Consider the following 17037-nt stretch of genomic DNA (forward strand, 5'->3'; position numbering starts at 1 on the left):
CATCGTACCTTTGGCACTTCACAGAGATAGAACCTCTCTTCCTGGTAACATGACTTATTTAAGAAATTTTGGGATGGTGGGCTGACAGTCATAAGGACTTCCTGGGATGCCTGATCTCCATACTTTTATAGCCCATTCCTGCTCAATTACAGTGGCTTCTGACTGGTTTAGATTAATTTAGTCAACAGACATGCTTGCTTGATCTACATTCATAATCATTCTTGAATTCACAAGGACATCATCACCACCACTATGATTCTTATTATTTCTTATTTATTGAGCACTCATAATGTTCCAGCCCTCCCCTCCAACCTCTCTCACTCATCTCCATTCCCAACCCCAGGTCTTTGGGAAAAGCTTCATAATCACACCTGGCCCTAAAGACATAATGATATAAGGACAAATCTCTTGGGGACCCTGGAGTATTTGGTCTTTGGCCAGTCTGTCTCTGGCGTGACTACAGAAATATATATATATATAATCTTTGCTCATGTCTGTACAATAATGATCTCTGCTGATTGCTTAAAATAGAACCTGATTTTCTCTACTACAACATTTCCTAAGCCATATAGCCTCTCAACAAAAGGAGGCCCAGCTTTCCAGATTAGCCAAGAACCCCACTGCATTTTAAGTAGGTTACTCTGAAATTTTCACAGCAAACTAATACCTGTTTTTCCCTAGAGCTACTGCCCAGAGGAATAGGACTAGGGCCGAGAGGGCACTTGGGGATGATAAGGAAACCCCCATAAGCCCAATCTAAAAATTAGTGGTCATGATGGATGTTTGCTGGGGAAAGGAGCTCTCTTTTTCCCCCAGACGTTTCAGACAGCCATCCTGGGCCCACCTGAGGATGCTAACAAAGACAAGTGTCCCCCAAATGCACATATAGTCTAAGGGTACCTTGAAAAGTTGTGAATACTCCCCAGAAAAGTGGAGACCTTGGAGTCCCTTTTGTACCCGTAGATGGTGTCTTCAGCAGTTAAGTGGTATTTCCTTTACCAGTCTTGGATTTCCTGGGATGATCAGAGTATGTTAGGTAATGATAGACCCGTCTAACCCTTGAAGGAAATCATCGTATTCAAGTCTGATGGCTGGGTGAGAAGTCAATGGCTGCTTTGAACATGAAATTGGCTCCTCCCCAAGCCCAGCCCTGGCACAGATGTGCTTCAATGCCAAGAGGACTGCTTCCTCAGACACCTCTGGTGAGATTCAAGGCCTTAATGCTGGCAGGTGAGTTAGGCAACAGAACAAGTTGCTAGCTCAAATGGCTGGTATAGTGTGACACCACTAATGAGAAAATGATGAGTCACATGTTGCTGGTGGAAGGGGGGCGTTCTGGTCAGGGGCTAGAGACTGGCTCTGAGGGTTTGCATTGCTAGGTGGACACTGGACTTGGGGAACTTCCTCTCTGGACAGCTGGTCAATCAGCTCAGGGACCACATAGGACTGCTGCTGCTTCACCCACTCTGAGACCTCCTGGGCCTGCAGAGCACCCTCCCCAGGGAACTCTAAGGGAGGGTTATCAACCTCAGGTGTGTCCGGAGACAACAAATTGATTGCAGAAGCCTCTTGGGCCAGCCTGCCAATGTCCACAGAGAATTCCTGGCACGATTGGCTGAGCTCCTCAGGGATCTCTTGGGTGGGCCTGCCAACTTCCCCAAGGACTTCCTGGGCCAGGCCACCAACCCCTACAGGGAACCCATGGACCAGCCTGCCAATCTCTACAGGGACCCCCTGGCATGGCTGGTTGACCTCCTCAGAGTTCTGGCAAAGTTCACAAACTTCCTTGGAGACTTTCTGGTACAGCTGGCTGGCATCCTCGCATGGTTGGCTGATTTGAGGGACCTCCTGGCATGTCTGGTCAACATCATCATGGTTCTCCTCGCATGGCTGGCAGATGTCAGAGACCTGCTGGCATGGCTGGTTGACCTCTTCAGGGATGTCCTGGCATGGTTGGCTGACCTCCTCAGCAACTTCCTGGCACGGCTTCTTGGTTTCCACAGGTGGTTCCTGTGGGGACTGGTTTTGTTCAAAAGGCTCTTGCTGCCCTTCTAAAGGGGGCTCTTGTGCGCCACTCCCAGGGGCCTCCTGGAGCAGCCCAAGGCCTTGATATTCTTCAGTCACATGTGAGCTTACGGAGGGCTGATCACTGAAGCCAAAAGGGCAGTTACCATCCACTGCAGTAGGGGAGGAAGGACCAGCACTGGACACAGTGCTGGAAGGGCCGCTGCTGTCTGCAAAGCAAAGCCAGGAGACCAAGTCAGACAAGCTGGAAGCACTGCCTCTACTCTGTGTCTGTAGTTCAAATGCCAGAACAGATGGTCTTTATTACTGATGTCTTGGGGAATGAGGGTCTGAATTCTTCCTAAGTTATACAGAGACTCCTAAGTTAGCCTAGCCCAGGAACTGTTGCTCTGGCCTAATGTGTACTACTGGAGTAACACTAAGGGACAGCTAAGATTTCAGAGTGAGTACTGAGGCCCACTTCATCCAGTTCTTTCATAAATGTACGCCCATCCCAACTCCAAATTCCCATGACCCCTCATTCCTACTTTGGAAGCATATGAACACTTCATATCAGTGGTTCATAATTAGGGTTACATACCAAAATTATGGGAAATTTTTTTAAAATACATATTTCCAGGTTCTATCTTCAGAAATCCTAATTCTATAGATTTACAGTAAAGGTGTGGGATGTTAAAACACTCCCAGTTAAATCTGACATACATCTTTCGTTAAGAATTATTTCTTTAAAGCTTATTTCTGGGGCAGATGTAATCATTGTTTACTACCCAAGGAACAAGTAAGCAGGAAAATGTAGAAAAACTTTGTGAATCAGAGCATTAGGAAGGAAAGTGATTTACTCCAAGGTGGAAGACTGCCATAGAACAGCAGCAGTTCTTAATTAACCTTTCTGGAGGTCACTGACCCCTTTGAAATTCTAATGAAAGTCACGGACTATCTTCCCAGAAAAATGTGCATATGGATATCCTCGGTAATGTTTACATATAATTCCTAGAGTTTGTAGACTTTACCCTGAAATCCATCCATAGATCCAGGTTAGGACCCTCTAAGTTTTGGGACACACAGTGTTCCAGGTTTATGGATATTATATACATATAAAATATAAAAATGAATTTCCTAGATTCTGACAGTAGTAAAATGAAAGACTTAAGTCTTTAATTACACTGCGGGACAACTCCTACCCCAACCTCTACTTCTTCATTGATCCTTACAGGGAACTAATTTACCTTTCCCTTTGTAAATTCTGTATTTATTGATGGTACGATAGCTTTATATTTAAACCACTCTAATATCAACAATGATAGATTTTAGAAATAAAGGACACCTGAATATATTGCCATGAGGAGAACTGGCAGAGTTGGTAAGCCTGAGTCTGAAAACTCAATGATTCATTAATCTTTGAATTTAAGGAATGCCAGCTATCTCTTTTCTGTAAAGGATCATAGGAGGCATGCTTCAAGCAGAAAAAAAAGAAGAATGTGGTTTGGGGTCAACAAGGCCTATTGAGGGCAGACAGACCCCAAAGAAAATGTTTATAAGTGAACTACACATCTGATACTGAGATTTTAAAAAAAGAAGAAAAAAGATGTAAGCTGAGTTCACCCAAGGATGATGAAGTAGTAGCCTTAATATTCAGCTAGTAGTCTGATTCAGACAAATCAAAGAATTCAGACAGAAAACAGAAGTGGAAGAAAGGTAAGATTTCTAGGGCACAGAACCTATAAACACTACTGGACAGAGAAAAAGGCTCAATGGCAAGGTGAGTGTAGAATAATCTGAAATTCAGGGGAAAAATTCTTGGTGCCAGGAAGGAAAGCTGCTTCTGCATAAAGGGTGTCAGAAGTGTAAAATTCTACAAGTTTACTCCAATGCTAAAATATGAATCTTTGCTTCAGTTCTATCCAAGTAAAATAATAAAAGCCATGTTTGATTTTAGGTAGTCCCTGGAGGATTCTTCCACTGCCAGTGTCTCTGCCCCTAATCGCCCAGATATCACCACAGGTCTCTCTCCCTACCTACAATTACCCTAAGAATTCCTTGTGGTTCCACTGTTCACCCTGTTACCAAGGATAAATAGCGATAGGCTGAGATTATAAAGTAGAGATGGGAAAGAGCAGCACCTGAGCTTGAATTAACAAATGAGAACAGACAACTGGAAAGGAGGGACATGTAGAAAATAATAGATGATTCTAGTTTCTTTCTCCCAGCTTTTCTATATATCCAGGGTCCCTCCCAAGTCACTTTTACTTGAGAAGGCTGTGGTCAACCAAATAGGGATCTAAGGAGAAGGCAGCCTTCATCTTTTCTTCCCCAAAGGACCCCCTCGGCCACTATCATTTAGGAGCCCCTCTAGTGAGATAAAGAATCCACCTGCAGTGCAGGAGACCTGGGTTCATCTCCTGGATTGGGAAGATCTCCTGGAGAAGGGAAATGACTACCCACCCCAGTATTCTTGCCTGGTGAATTCCACAGACAGACGAGCCTGGCAGGCAACAGTCCATAGGTTGCAAAGAGTCAGACACGACTGAGCAACTAACACTTTCACTTTCTTCCCAGTAAGATAGAGGGGATGTGGAGGACAGAGGTGATGGACGAGAGAGAGGAAACAGATGTGCCCTTCATCTTGGAAGCAGCAAGTGTGACTGCCTTCTTGCCTGATTAGTCCTGGTCTTTCAGCCCTCATCTCTGTTTCCCTCCTGGGATGAGTCTCTCATTCACCAATCCCTCCACTCCCCCCATTCCCTCTCAGTCTTGCCTATGCAGTTCCAAGAGAATTACTTACACCAAGGGGGCTTTTCAGAGCGCTGTTGGAGTTGTAGGGTAGGTGAATGAAGAGTGCGAGGTGGAGAAAACGGGCTGTCAGAGGCTTGGTTGCTGTGCATAGAGTCAAAGAGAGCTGGACAGGTGAGGGAGAGAGAGGGAAGGAAAAAAAAAAGCCCATGAAGAATTCAACAGCCACAGGTTCTAAATATAAGTCAAATCCGACTTATACTTCCTCAGGCTGAAAAGTAGCATGTCCTAAGGACCCTTCATACAAACCATTTTTAATATTTTAAACTGTATGTTATGAATATTTTCAAACATTTTTTCAAAATACTTGAAAGACTAGTACAGTCAATACCTATATATTCATCTTCTTTAACATGTTAACATTTTGCCATTTTTGTTTCATCTATTTCTTCATGCTAAAGTTTTTTAAAATAAATGACAAACATTATGAAACATTTCACCTCTAATACTTCAGTATTCATTTCTAAAGTACAAGACATTTTCCCTATATAGCCATACACCAGATTAAACTTAAAAAATACCCTAATATCATCTAAATACCCAATCCATATTCAAATTTCCCCCAATTATTCCCAAAATGTCTTTCATAGTAAGATCCAAACATGGACCATGCATTCCATTTTATTATGTCTTCAAAGTCTCTTTTAATCTAGGATACAGCTTCCCCTATTTATTTTTTTCATAGTGACTTTTTGAAAAGAACAGGACAGCTGTCTCATAGAATGTCATATTCCACTCTCTGGATTTGTCTGATTGCTTCCTCATAGAATCATTTAACTTGTTTCACTATCCCTATAAACTGGAAGTCAGATATAAAAGGCTTGATTCAATGATTCAAGTGTTTTTCTTTTCTGTAGTATAAAAATGAATGCTTACATTTTAAATGTTTTTTTTAGGTTTTGATAATTTTTTTAAAAATTGAAGCATAGTTCACTTATAATGTATACAACAAAGGTATACAGCAGAGTGATTCAGTTATCAGAATATAAATATATATTCTTTTTCAGATTCATTTGTACTTCCACTGTGGATGTACTGTAATTCAACATTACAAGATATTGAATATAATTCTCTGTGCTATACAGTAGGTCCCTGTTGGTTATCTACTTCATATATTGCAGTGTGTATACGTTAATACCAAATTTCTAATTTATCCCTCTTCCCCCTTTCCCCTTTGGTAACCATAAGTTTGTTTTCTACCTCTATGAGTCTATTTCTGTTTTATAAGTAAGTTCATCTGTACCATACTTTAGATTCCACATATAAGTGATATCATATGATATTTATCTTTGACTTATTTCACTTAGTATGATAATCTCTAGGTCCATCCATGTTGCTGCAAATGGCATTATTTATCCTTTTTTATGGCTGAGTAATATTCATATATATATATGTGCACCACATCTTCTTCATCCATTTATCTGATGAACATTTAGTTGCTTCCATATCTTGGCTACTGCAAATAGTGCTGCTATGAATCCTGGGGTGCATGTATCTTTTCGAATTATGGTTTTCTCTGGATATATGCCCCGAAGTGGGATTTCTGGATCATATGGTAGTTTTATTCCTAGTTTCTTAAGGAGCCTCCATACTGTTCTCCAGAGTGGCTGCACCAATTTGCATTCCTACCAACAGTGAGGGAGGGCTCCCTTTTCTCCACACTCTCCCCAGCATTTATTATTTGTAGACTTTGAAGATTGGCAGTCTGACATTGCAGGCAGATTCTTTACCTTCTGAACCACCAGGGAAGCCCCTTGGCAAGAATACTCAAAGAATATTCTTGAATATGTCCATCATATTGGAGGCACATAATGTCTCATTATCCCACTAAGTTACGACTAAGTTGGCGTGTGTGCATGCTCAGTCGTGTCCAAAGCTTTGCAACCCTACAGACTGTAGTCTGCCAGGCTCCTCTGTCCATGGGATTTTCCAGGCAAGAATACTGGAGTGGGTTGCCATTTCCTACTCCAGGGGATCTTCCCAACCCAGGGGTCAAAACAGCATCTCCTGTATCTCCTGAAATTGGTAGGTGAGGCTAAGTCTACTAATGAGGTTTAAATAGGGCTCACAAGATCTCACCATTGAAAAAGCTTCCCCTTCTGATTATAGATGACACTTTGGCACTGTGGAACCTGACTTTTCGACTTTTCTTTGTGTTAGTATTCACTGATGATCCTTAATTATTTTATTACAAGTGTCAAGTGGTGATTTTCTAATTCTATTAAGTCTTCTATATTTATTAGCTGGCATATTTTCTGTAAAGAAGAACTTTCTCTCTTCAACTGGCACCATTTGATTACATTAAAACTGCAGTTCTTACTGAACAGGTAGGATAAGGGTTTATTTCCCTTTAATTAGTTTTCAGAAGAAAGAGTTGGTAAAAAGTATTCACCAATAGTAGCAGATGATTATTATCTTTGTTCTCTTTCTTGTAAGATTCATTATGAGCTTGTGGATGTTCACATGTTTAGTGCACTTTAATCGATTATAGTAAGTTATTCTTTTTAATACTAAAATAATCCAGTTCTGGTCAGTGGGAGCCTATTCAGGCTTGAGTGCTTCCTTGTTTTTGTTACAGCATGCCTCAGGATCACCTTGAGCTTTCCGTGCCCTAGATAATGCATCCTCAATAAAACTGGTTCTTGGTGAAAGTGAAAAAACTTAGATATTTCATTGGTTTGTAATCCCTCAAATGGTGACATTACATTAACAGATATAAAGTAATCTGTAGTATTAAAATTTCATGTGGTGGGGAGTGATTGGAGGGAAAAAATGTAAAAATACTCTATAGGATAGGATGTGATTTAAAAAAAAAGAAAAGGTTAAAAAACATGGACCTAGACCAAGAATACAACCATGGAATCCTGGTTGCTTTTAGTGGGGGATGATATGTGGAAACCAAAATCTAGGTGCTAAGAGAGCTCACTGATACTGTTTGTAATGCATTGAGTTACAAAAAGCATTAATAAACAATTTATATTGATATTATCAATTCAAATTTAATATTACAGCACTTTAAAAATATTTTTGAATTTTTACTTGTATCTTATTTATCTTACTTTGAAAATTCTTATTCCTAATAGGAACATAATTACTTATTTGCATTACTCTATTATATGTGTGTGTGTGTGCATATGACATATATGTTACAAAATAGTATCAACCTCACTATTAACAAATCACTGAATGAGGATTATAATTATTTTATAATCCTCATTTTTTTTCCACTAAAGGATTTATAGTCAAAGCACAGTACTTCAAACTTATTTGAAAAATGATTTTCCCTATGTGATTATATTACTATTTTGATACACAATTAGGGTAATTTCTTTCCTTTTTTTTTCTTTTTCAATTTTAGGATTTGCTTCTTTTGATTTAGTTTTACATTCTGAAAAACATTTACAGGTTCACAAGTCAAAGATTTATAAAAAGGCATACTCAGAGGAAGTTGCTTTTTCTTCATGCCTTCAGCTCCATTTCTGTTGCTCTCCAGCAGTAAACATTTTATTAGTTTCTGGTATTTACTTTTAGAATTTCTTTTTGCAAATATGTATATTTTCCCTTTATTTTCCCTCCTTATAAAATAGGTAATGTACTATCAACACTCTTCCACAACTTTTTAAGTTAACAATATATCCTGGAGATTACTTCATATCAAGACACATATACCCCCCGCCCCCCAAAAAAAAACAGACCTTCCTTACTAGTTTTAACAGAGGCACAGCACTCATTTGAGTGGACACGCCACTGTTTATTCAACCATTCTTGCACTGAAGAACCTTTGCATTGTTTCCAAAAATAATAATAAACAGCATAAATAATGTCCCAATAACTCTATACAAATGTTATTTCAACTTTGTGAACAATACCTTCAGAATAAATTCCTAAAATTGTATTATTAGAAAAGGAAGTAACTGTATCTGTAATTCTCTGAGATATTACAAAATCTACCTTCATAGGGGTTGCACCATTTTGCACTCCCACCAACAATGTATGGAACTGCCTCTCTTGCGACAGACTTGTCAAGAGACTGTGTTATTAAACTTTGGGATTTTTTTTCCAAATTAATAGGTGAGATATGATATCTCAGTGTAGTTTTAGTTTGCACATTTCTTATGACCGAGGTTAAGCATCATTTCATAAATCTAATGGCCACTTGCATTTCTTTCTTTGTAAACTATCCTTTAAAAAAAATCACACTTTTGGTCTTTTCCTTCTGACATGTAAGAGTTCTCTGTATTTTAGGATGATTAAGCCTAAATGTGATATAAATTGCAGAAAAAAATTTTTTCTTTGCTTATGATACTGCTACTGGCTTGCAACATTAAAAAAAATGTTTATATTACTTAAACATCATAATCTTTTCCTACTGTTTCCCAAATTTGAGTTTGAGTCACAATTAGGCTCTCCTTATTTTCCAGTGATAAAAGAATCTACCACCATCACCCCTGCTTACTTTTAGTACTTGCATGATTTATTTTTATTATTATTGAAGTGAAGGCCACATAACATAAAGGTAACATCTTAAAGCATATAATTCTGTGGCCTTTAACGCATCCACAATGTGCAATTGCTACCTATATCTAGTTCCAAAACATTTTCATCACAGCCCCCTCCCCCCAAAAAAGAAAACCCATATCTATTAAGAAGTCACTCCCCGTTCTACCCTACTTTCAATCCCTGGAAACCACTAATTTGCTCTCTGTCTCTGTTCTGGATCTTTCATATAAATTGAATCATACAATATGTGACTTTTTCTGTCTGGTTTCTTTCACTTGGCATGTTTTTGAGGTTCATCCATATGGCAACATGTATCAGTACTTCACTCCTTCTTATAGTTCAGTACTATGAGATTATATGCATATACCACATTTTGCTTATCCATTCATGTATACTTCAGTCATTTCCACCTTTTGACTATTATGAATAGTGTCACCATAAACTTTTGTGTGTAAATCTTTGTTACAGTACCTGTTTTCAGTTCTTTTGAAGGGAGGGGAATTTCTGAGTCAAACAGTAATACTATATTTAGGTTTTTGAGGAACTGTGAAACTGTTTTCCACAGAGGCTGCACCCTTTTACATTTCCACCAGTAATGTACAAAAATTCTAATATGTTCATGGCATTACCAACACGTATTTTCTGCTTGCTTTTACTCTATTTCTCTCCTTTTTAAAATTATAGCCATCCTAGTTGGTGTGACTTTGATCTGTATATCCCTAATGATCACTGAGGGTGAGCAGTATTTCATGTGTTTCTTGCCTATTTGTATATCTTCTCTGAAGAAGTGTCTACTCAAGTCCTTTGCTCACTTTTAAGTTGGGTTGTTTGTCTTTTTAATTAACTAATTTTTGGCTGTGTTGGGTCTTCGTTGCTGCCCAGGCTTTCGTGTTGCGGTGAGTGGGGGCTACCCTCCATCGAGGTATGCAAGCTTCTCATTGTGATGACTTCTCCGGTTGTGAAGCATGGGCTCTAGAGCATGGGTTCAATAGCTGTGGTGCATGGGCTTTATTGCTCCGCGGCACGTGGAATCTTCCCAGACCAAGGACTGAACCTGTGTCTCCTACTTTGGCAGGCAGATTCTTACCTACTGTGCCACCAGGGAAGTCTCTGCTTGTCTTTTTGTTGTTGAAGTGTTATATTCTGGATCTTTATCAGATATATGATTTGCAAATATTTTCTCCTTTTCTATAGGCTGTCTTTTCACTTCTTTTTTTCCCCCATTTTTATTTACTTATTATTTTTGGCTGTGGTGGGTCTTCATCGCTACATGCAAGCCTTCTCTAGTTGCAGTGAACAGGGCTTACACTCTAGTTCAGTGCAGGGCTTCCCACTGCAGTGGCTTCTCTTGTTGGAGAGCACGGGCTCTAGAGTGTGCGGGCTCAGTAGCTGTGGCCCATGGGCTTAGTTGCCCCATGATATGTGCGATCTTCCCGGACCAAGGATTGAACCTGTGTCCCCTGCATTGCCAGGAGGATTCCTAACCACTGAACCAACAGAGAAGTTTGCATGGTTTAATTTTTACTTGCAGATCTCTGAACCCTATGGAGTTTATCCTGGTATATAACATGAAGTATGGATTCAGTTTTAATTTTTGTCAAATGACTATTCAATTGTCCCAATTCCATTCCTTAAATTCTATCTTTCCCCTAGTATTTTGAAATGCTAACTTCAACCATTTCTGGACTCACTATTTTGTTTGCTTGGTCTCTGTCCATTCATGTATCAATACTACACTGTTTTCAATATAGACGTTTTATAAAATGTTTTAAAATCTGGTAGGGCCAACATGTCTTCATTGCTCTTCTTTTCAAGATTTCCTTGGCTATTCTTGTTTGTTTGTTTTATGAGCACTTCAAAGTCAGTTTGTCTGACTTTAGAAAAACAATAGTATTTTTATTGAGATCACATTAAATTTATAAATTAACTTTGGAAGGAGTGATAGTTCTATGCTTTTGAGTTGACCTATGCAATTAAACATTTTTTTTAAGTCTACTTTTTCGGAGTGCCTATCTTTTTAACTTACCACTCAAGCTCTGGGGAGCATGGGAGTGGGGGCAGAGATAGTGGTTCAAGATAAGAGGATTCTGTATACCTGCAGACGCCTGTGCTTGGGCCTCAGTGTGGCGTTGGCAGACTCTACTCAAGAATTCACTCACTTGACGCAAGGAAAGGGCATTATGCAGTGTTTCCAGGGGGTAAATAGTAGGCACCATGGAGCACCCCTCAAATCCTGTTAGAAAACAGATGGGCAAAGTCAGTGTTATTCCTGCTGGATATACTCCAGCTGGCCGAGGAAGCATGGAGAGTCCCTGAGCACCATCAGGAGTGTCCGTGGCTTTTGGAGTGTGGGATGTCCCAGATTCGCGGGAAAGGGAACTCTAGGGCCCTACGGGGGTCTATTTCTGTCACCTGCAGATTTCCCACAAATTCCCCAACTCTGGGTGAGTGAAATCACCTCGCACCCTCCTACGGAAAGCCGGCAATGTCCCATGGGAAAATCAACACAATCCCAATAAGGTGAGCACCCATACTCTTCTTATACTTTCGGGGGTGGAGGGGATGTGGATGGGGAATAGAACAAAGGTCCACAGGGAAGGGGTGCAATTGTACGTCTGAATGAGAGGTAGGGAGTCATGGAGCTGGGAAGAAACAGCAGATTTCAGGGATCACATACTAGAGAACCAGATTAAGGAGAAGGGTTTGGGACCTGAGGAGGGGTTCATGCAGATTTCGGATGTGGGTAGAAAGGCTAGGATATTTGGAAGCTGGATGGCATGCAATACACGTGAAGCTCAGCTCAGGAAAACCACATGCATGAACAGGTTGGGGGATGGAAGTTCTTTCTTGGTTATTTCCATCACATCAAAGCTTCTTTCCTCTGTTCTCACTGCAAACCCCAGACTTGCTAGGATTTCTCTATTCCTTCAGGAAAATGAGGCAAACCCCCTAGAAAAAAGAATAAATACTGATTCTCTGCTCTGAACCCAACAACTCCAATATAGATCTACAATGTAGGGTGAAGGGTGAACCAACTCTAATCTCAGGGCCTGCTGATGGGAAAAAACGTCCCCGTTAGAGAATCAAGAAGCATACATCTCAACCACTTTTTCAGTCCCTCATCTTTCCTGTGTTTCCTTTATAGTTCTTTAGAGGGACTAAGGGTAGGCAGGACAGCAACATTTATGCAAGACATAGCCTAGAGTCTGACAATGATTAAAACCTACATAACTCAAAAGGATTATACCTGACCATCTTCTAACCTTGGGCCCTTGGTCACTTCAAGGGTACAACTGAAACCTCTGTGCCTCCATTAGCAGCAGGAGGGCAGGAGAGGTACAGTCCCCAGATGCTCAGGGTAGCTAGAGAAACATCTGGATTTGAAGAAGGTGATCACAGAGATAAGAATAGATTCCAGGGCAAGAGACTGCTCCTGTACCGAATAGCACCGGGAATAGGTAACATTAGGAGGCAGTGAGGGAGGAGAGTGGGAAGAGGATGAGCAGCCAGCACTACAGCCACGAGGCAGCCTGGCCCCAATCCCATCCAAGCAACTAAATGCAAGTCGCATAACCTCAGGGCAGAGAGGAGAAAGGAGCAGGTGGGTGCTCCTGCCAGAAGTGCAAGAAGCAAAGCAGTCAGTCCCAGCCAGGGCAGTGGCGGCAGCCCGCTCAGTGGCAGGGGTACCGTAGAGGCACTCGGGGTCATCCTGGCCTGAGCGCAGCCAGTTCCGGAAGAGCCGCAGGTGGTAGGAGCACTGGTGCAGGTGATGTGCCAGCGCGGCGTCCAAGGACACCGGCCGGCCCCCCGTGCAGTCAGAGGAAAAACCGCGCAGCAGCCGGACCACAGGGTGCTGGTCATCCAGCAGCTCTGGAGGGGCTGGGGGACCACAGCAGGAAGCACGGAGATAAAGAGAGAGAAGAGGGAGAGACAGTGAGGGGGCGCTGGATGACAGACGCACTCCTGGGAGGCAGGGCCATTCAGCTCCAAGGTGAGCTAAGAGGGGAGCAGAGACATCAGAGCCATGGTCAGAGCCACGGGGCAGCCCTCGCAGCGGGAAAGAGTACTGGCATCATGCTAAGAGAAGTCTGGAAGAGCTGAGTCTAAAAGAACGGGCAAGTGAGACCCCATCGTGCAGCAGCCCCACCCCCGCGTCTTGTTGTGCAGAATTCAGTCAGTGCTTACAGACTGCAGTCACATCTTTCTGGACTGGGTGAGCTGGCCATTCTGTAGCTGGGAACTCCAGTGTCCCTGATCGTTCTTGGACAAAGCCTAGTTAGGGCTCGCTTCTCAGATGAATGTATTTGCAAGGTTGGGATAGAGATGAAAAGATTCAAAGTCACTGGGAGAAGGTCAAGAATGGTATAGGTGATCGAGATAAAGCCTGAAACTAAATGGCTCCTAAAGACTCAGACCCGGTCCTCTGGACCAGACTCTGAGCCAGCCACAGACAAGGACGGTGTTAGGCAGCTGACACAGATGAGCAGCAAACCAGGTGACCTTTAAAACAGCATGTAAAAAAATGGAATCAATATGTGAAAATGCCAATACTGATTAATCATCCTTCACTCTTGTTCAAATACAGCCTTTAAAAAGGTACAGGGTCTTATAAACTGATGATAGGATCTACAGAAAGTAGGATCAAGGATGCTGAGAACAACTGCTCACAACTCCCAGACCAGAGGTGGGTTCCACAGGGTGACCCATGTGACTATGGTTCCCAAGACCCTAGTTCGGATGTCAAGAGATTTCTGTATCCATGGTCACACAACTGTCTGGGTCCCTAGAAGAGAATGGGCTGGGCAGATCTGGTGGGCACACTGACGCTCTGGATGAGGGAGAGCCACAGTGTCTTTCCCACTATATTAGTTCACCTTGGTAAGTTCAGCGTGCAGTTTAGTAAGGGGCCATACTTCCATACTTGAGGCAGGCAGAGGATGTGACGGCAGCTTACCAGGAATACAGGCAGGGATGGGCGGAGGGATGTTCTCCTAACAAAGCAAGGAAGTAGCAGTGCCTGGCCTCCTTCTCAAAGCCAGGTCCAGTTTCTCCAGCTGCTATTTCAAAGCCACGCATCATGGCAAAGAGATGGTAATGATGGATGGTAGGTTGGCACACTGTTCTGAACTAAGCTGCTGCAAGCAATTGTGGACAGAGCATCCACTCTGTAATTGCTGGGTCGGTCCAGTCACATTTGGCCATGGGGTAAAGCCCTCATATTGTCTTGAGGGCCAAATTAAATCTAGATAATCTCAAGCAAGAGACATAAGAACTCCAAGTCTATTTCTCCTAGATCCCAGATTCTGGTTTCTCAGGCACTTTAGCCTTCAAGCGCAAGTGCAAGAACAAAGGCCAGCAGAACCCTGAAGATGCATGCAGGGTATTGGAGGGGATCTTGAAATTACTCTCCTGCATGGTAATTGTCCAGGTCTTTCTTCCTCTCCTGCTTTTGGTAGAATTAATTCTTCTTTTCTTCAATTGGTAAAGCTGCTAACCAAGGCTTCAGGAAACTAGAGATACATACAGAGGCTTAAGGATCTATTTGGGGGATTTGGATCTTTTCTCACAGATTACTTAGGCGAGTTGTGATTTAGCTCTGAGGTCAGGGGCCCAAGTTCCTAGTACTGTCTTCTGTACCCTCCCTAAGTAACAAGCCTCCAAGTCCAAATCCCAGGCGTAGTGTTGGTGCATGAGGTTATACTCTGGAGATGACTGTGGCATGAAGGCAGAAGAGCTTGAGGCTAACCACACAGTCAGGCCACTCGGAATGGGAAGACCCTGTCACAGGCACAAATGGGAGCAGAGGATGGGGGTAGGGTGTAAACTGAAAATGTATAGACTAGTCAGACTAGGGAGACCCCAGCAGTGCTGAGTGGAGAGGTATGGCCTGAACTGGCTGAGAGCCAGCAGCTGCCACTGGCTAAGGAGCAGGTGATCAGTACCTGGAGTTTCTTCCAGCCAGGAGGCCAGGCTAATTTCACCTCCCTCAGAGAGTCTTAGCTCTTGAACAGAAGAAAATCATATCAAACAAAATTGGATTTACCTTGAAGATAAGATACAACTGCAGAGAGAAACTAAGGATACAAAGGATAAAGCAAAGGTGAAGTCCTGGGCTCCTCACCACACCCTACAAATGAGACCACAGCCCTTCAGTCTGGGTTTACACAGATCTCTAAACTCTCCCACCTTAGAGTGGGCAGACCCTGTTCTTCAGTATTCTTTTTTTTTTTTCAGTATTCTTGAAATATGATTTATTCCTAAGCTCCCCCAGAATCCCCAGTAGATATCCTCCTCTTTACCTCCCCTTCTATGAGGCCACAGTGCTACAGAGAGGCTGGGGCAACATGGAAACCACGTGTAAACCCTCAAGGCACAATTCTTTTTCCTGAACCTACCACCTCCTACTCCTCTCTTTCTCTCTTTTATCCCATATCAATCTGGACTCCTGTTTTGTAGGCCCAGGCCCTAGATTAGTAGTAACATAAAGCAGATGTCAGGAGCACAAGAGCCACACAAAATACACACAATGGTGGGAGACAGGAATACAGAGATGGAACACAATATGCTCAAGACTAATGCCCTTTACGAGTAGGCTTGGGAACTGGGGACCACAGCATTGTTCCACAAGCAAATTAGTTGTCCACTCCAACAAAAGAATTGGTGAAAAAAATAGGAAGGTCAAAATTATATAAGCTGAGGAGTTGGGGAAAAAAAGAGAAAAGAAATGGGGATGATACAGGAAATACTACTCTCTTCCTAAGAAGGGAAACCATTATCATGTTTGTACAAAGCCTGGCAGTCATGTGATGGGAAAGGAAGAGGTGTAACTCGTTTTGGTGACAATGCTGAAAAAAAGTGACACAATGGCGATGAAGGTGACCACAGAAGTAAGACCTTGAGTTGCCCCAGGGATCGGGCAGCCAGGCTGCGGCTGAGGCTAAGGTCTGTCACAACAAGGAGTATACCCCAGAAGGGACAGTTAGTGAGTGGTTCATTCAGAGACAGCAGGGTGTCAACACAGTGGAGGGAGAGGGAAGTCAGTGTCAGAACTCAGAGGTTAAATGTCTGGCGGTGACATGGTGAGGAGGAATGACGTTGAGTCAGAAGCAAACGTACCGTTAGTCGGATGCTTTGCAAACGACACAGAAAATCGTTTTACGGCCGGGACAAACAAGAGCTCTGGGGAGAAAAGACATCACGGGGATTATACCCACCGCGGTCCCCGCCCTCTGCTCTGGAATTTGTTCACAACATACTCTGTTCTTCACTGTTAGTAACAATCTGCTCCCACCCCCCCCCCGTAGGTCCCTGTCTACTGTATTTCAATCTTTTCCTTTGGATAATCTCCTCTCAGGAATCCGTGTGTCATCTCTACCACAATAAGGCCCCACAAACAGCCCTAACCTCACCACCACATCCTCTTTTTGGTCATTCGGAAATAAAAACCTTTGCAGAAGCTCTCATCCCTTCCCCCGATCTCTTCCCAGGTTGTTTTTCCTGCCTTGGCTGAACAACGTCCCCATTCCTGACCTCCTACATTTTCAAGGTATCACTCATCCTTCCTGACCACGGGTCGCCCTTTTTGGTCCTTACCCCTAAAGGCCAGAATCCAGGAAAGAATACGAAGGTGGGGTAAACTGATGCGGCAGGGCTGTATGTGGGAGATTATGAAGGGATAAGCATAAATAAGTAGTATTCGTATGGCGAGAGGGAATGCAAATG

General features: G+C 42.5%; 1 protein-coding gene across 15 annotated transcripts in view; it reads right to left on the reverse strand.

Moving 5' to 3' along the window:
• Positions 1 to 251: 251 nt before the first annotated feature.
• PPIP5K1 (diphosphoinositol pentakisphosphate kinase 1) overlaps positions 252 to 17037 on the reverse strand; it is a 40117-nt gene continuing 23331 nt past the window's right edge. For 7 of the 15 annotated variants that reach the window (XM_019983587.2, XM_019983585.2, XM_019983584.2 and 4 more), the window contains 5 exons: positions 16432 to 16494; positions 13003 to 13194; positions 11411 to 11548; positions 4808 to 4921; positions 252 to 2234 (listed from right to left, as the gene is read on the reverse strand). In XM_019983587.2, coding sequence (XP_019839146.2) covers positions 1288 to 2234; positions 4808 to 4921; positions 11411 to 11548; positions 13003 to 13194; positions 16432 to 16494 — 1454 coding nt within the window. In that variant the 3' untranslated portion in view covers positions 252 to 1287. The remainder of the gene's footprint in view (positions 2235 to 4807; positions 4922 to 11410; positions 11549 to 13002; positions 13195 to 16431; positions 16495 to 17037) is intronic. The other 8 variants (XM_070775528.1, XM_019983591.2, XM_019983590.2 and 5 more) reach the window with 3 other exon arrangements.

Source organism: Bos indicus, chromosome 21, assembly GCF_029378745.1.
Source record: "Bos indicus isolate NIAB-ARS_2022 breed Sahiwal x Tharparkar chromosome 21, NIAB-ARS_B.indTharparkar_mat_pri_1.0, whole genome shotgun sequence".
Lineage (NCBI taxonomy): Eukaryota > Metazoa > Chordata > Mammalia > Artiodactyla > Bovidae > Bos > Bos indicus.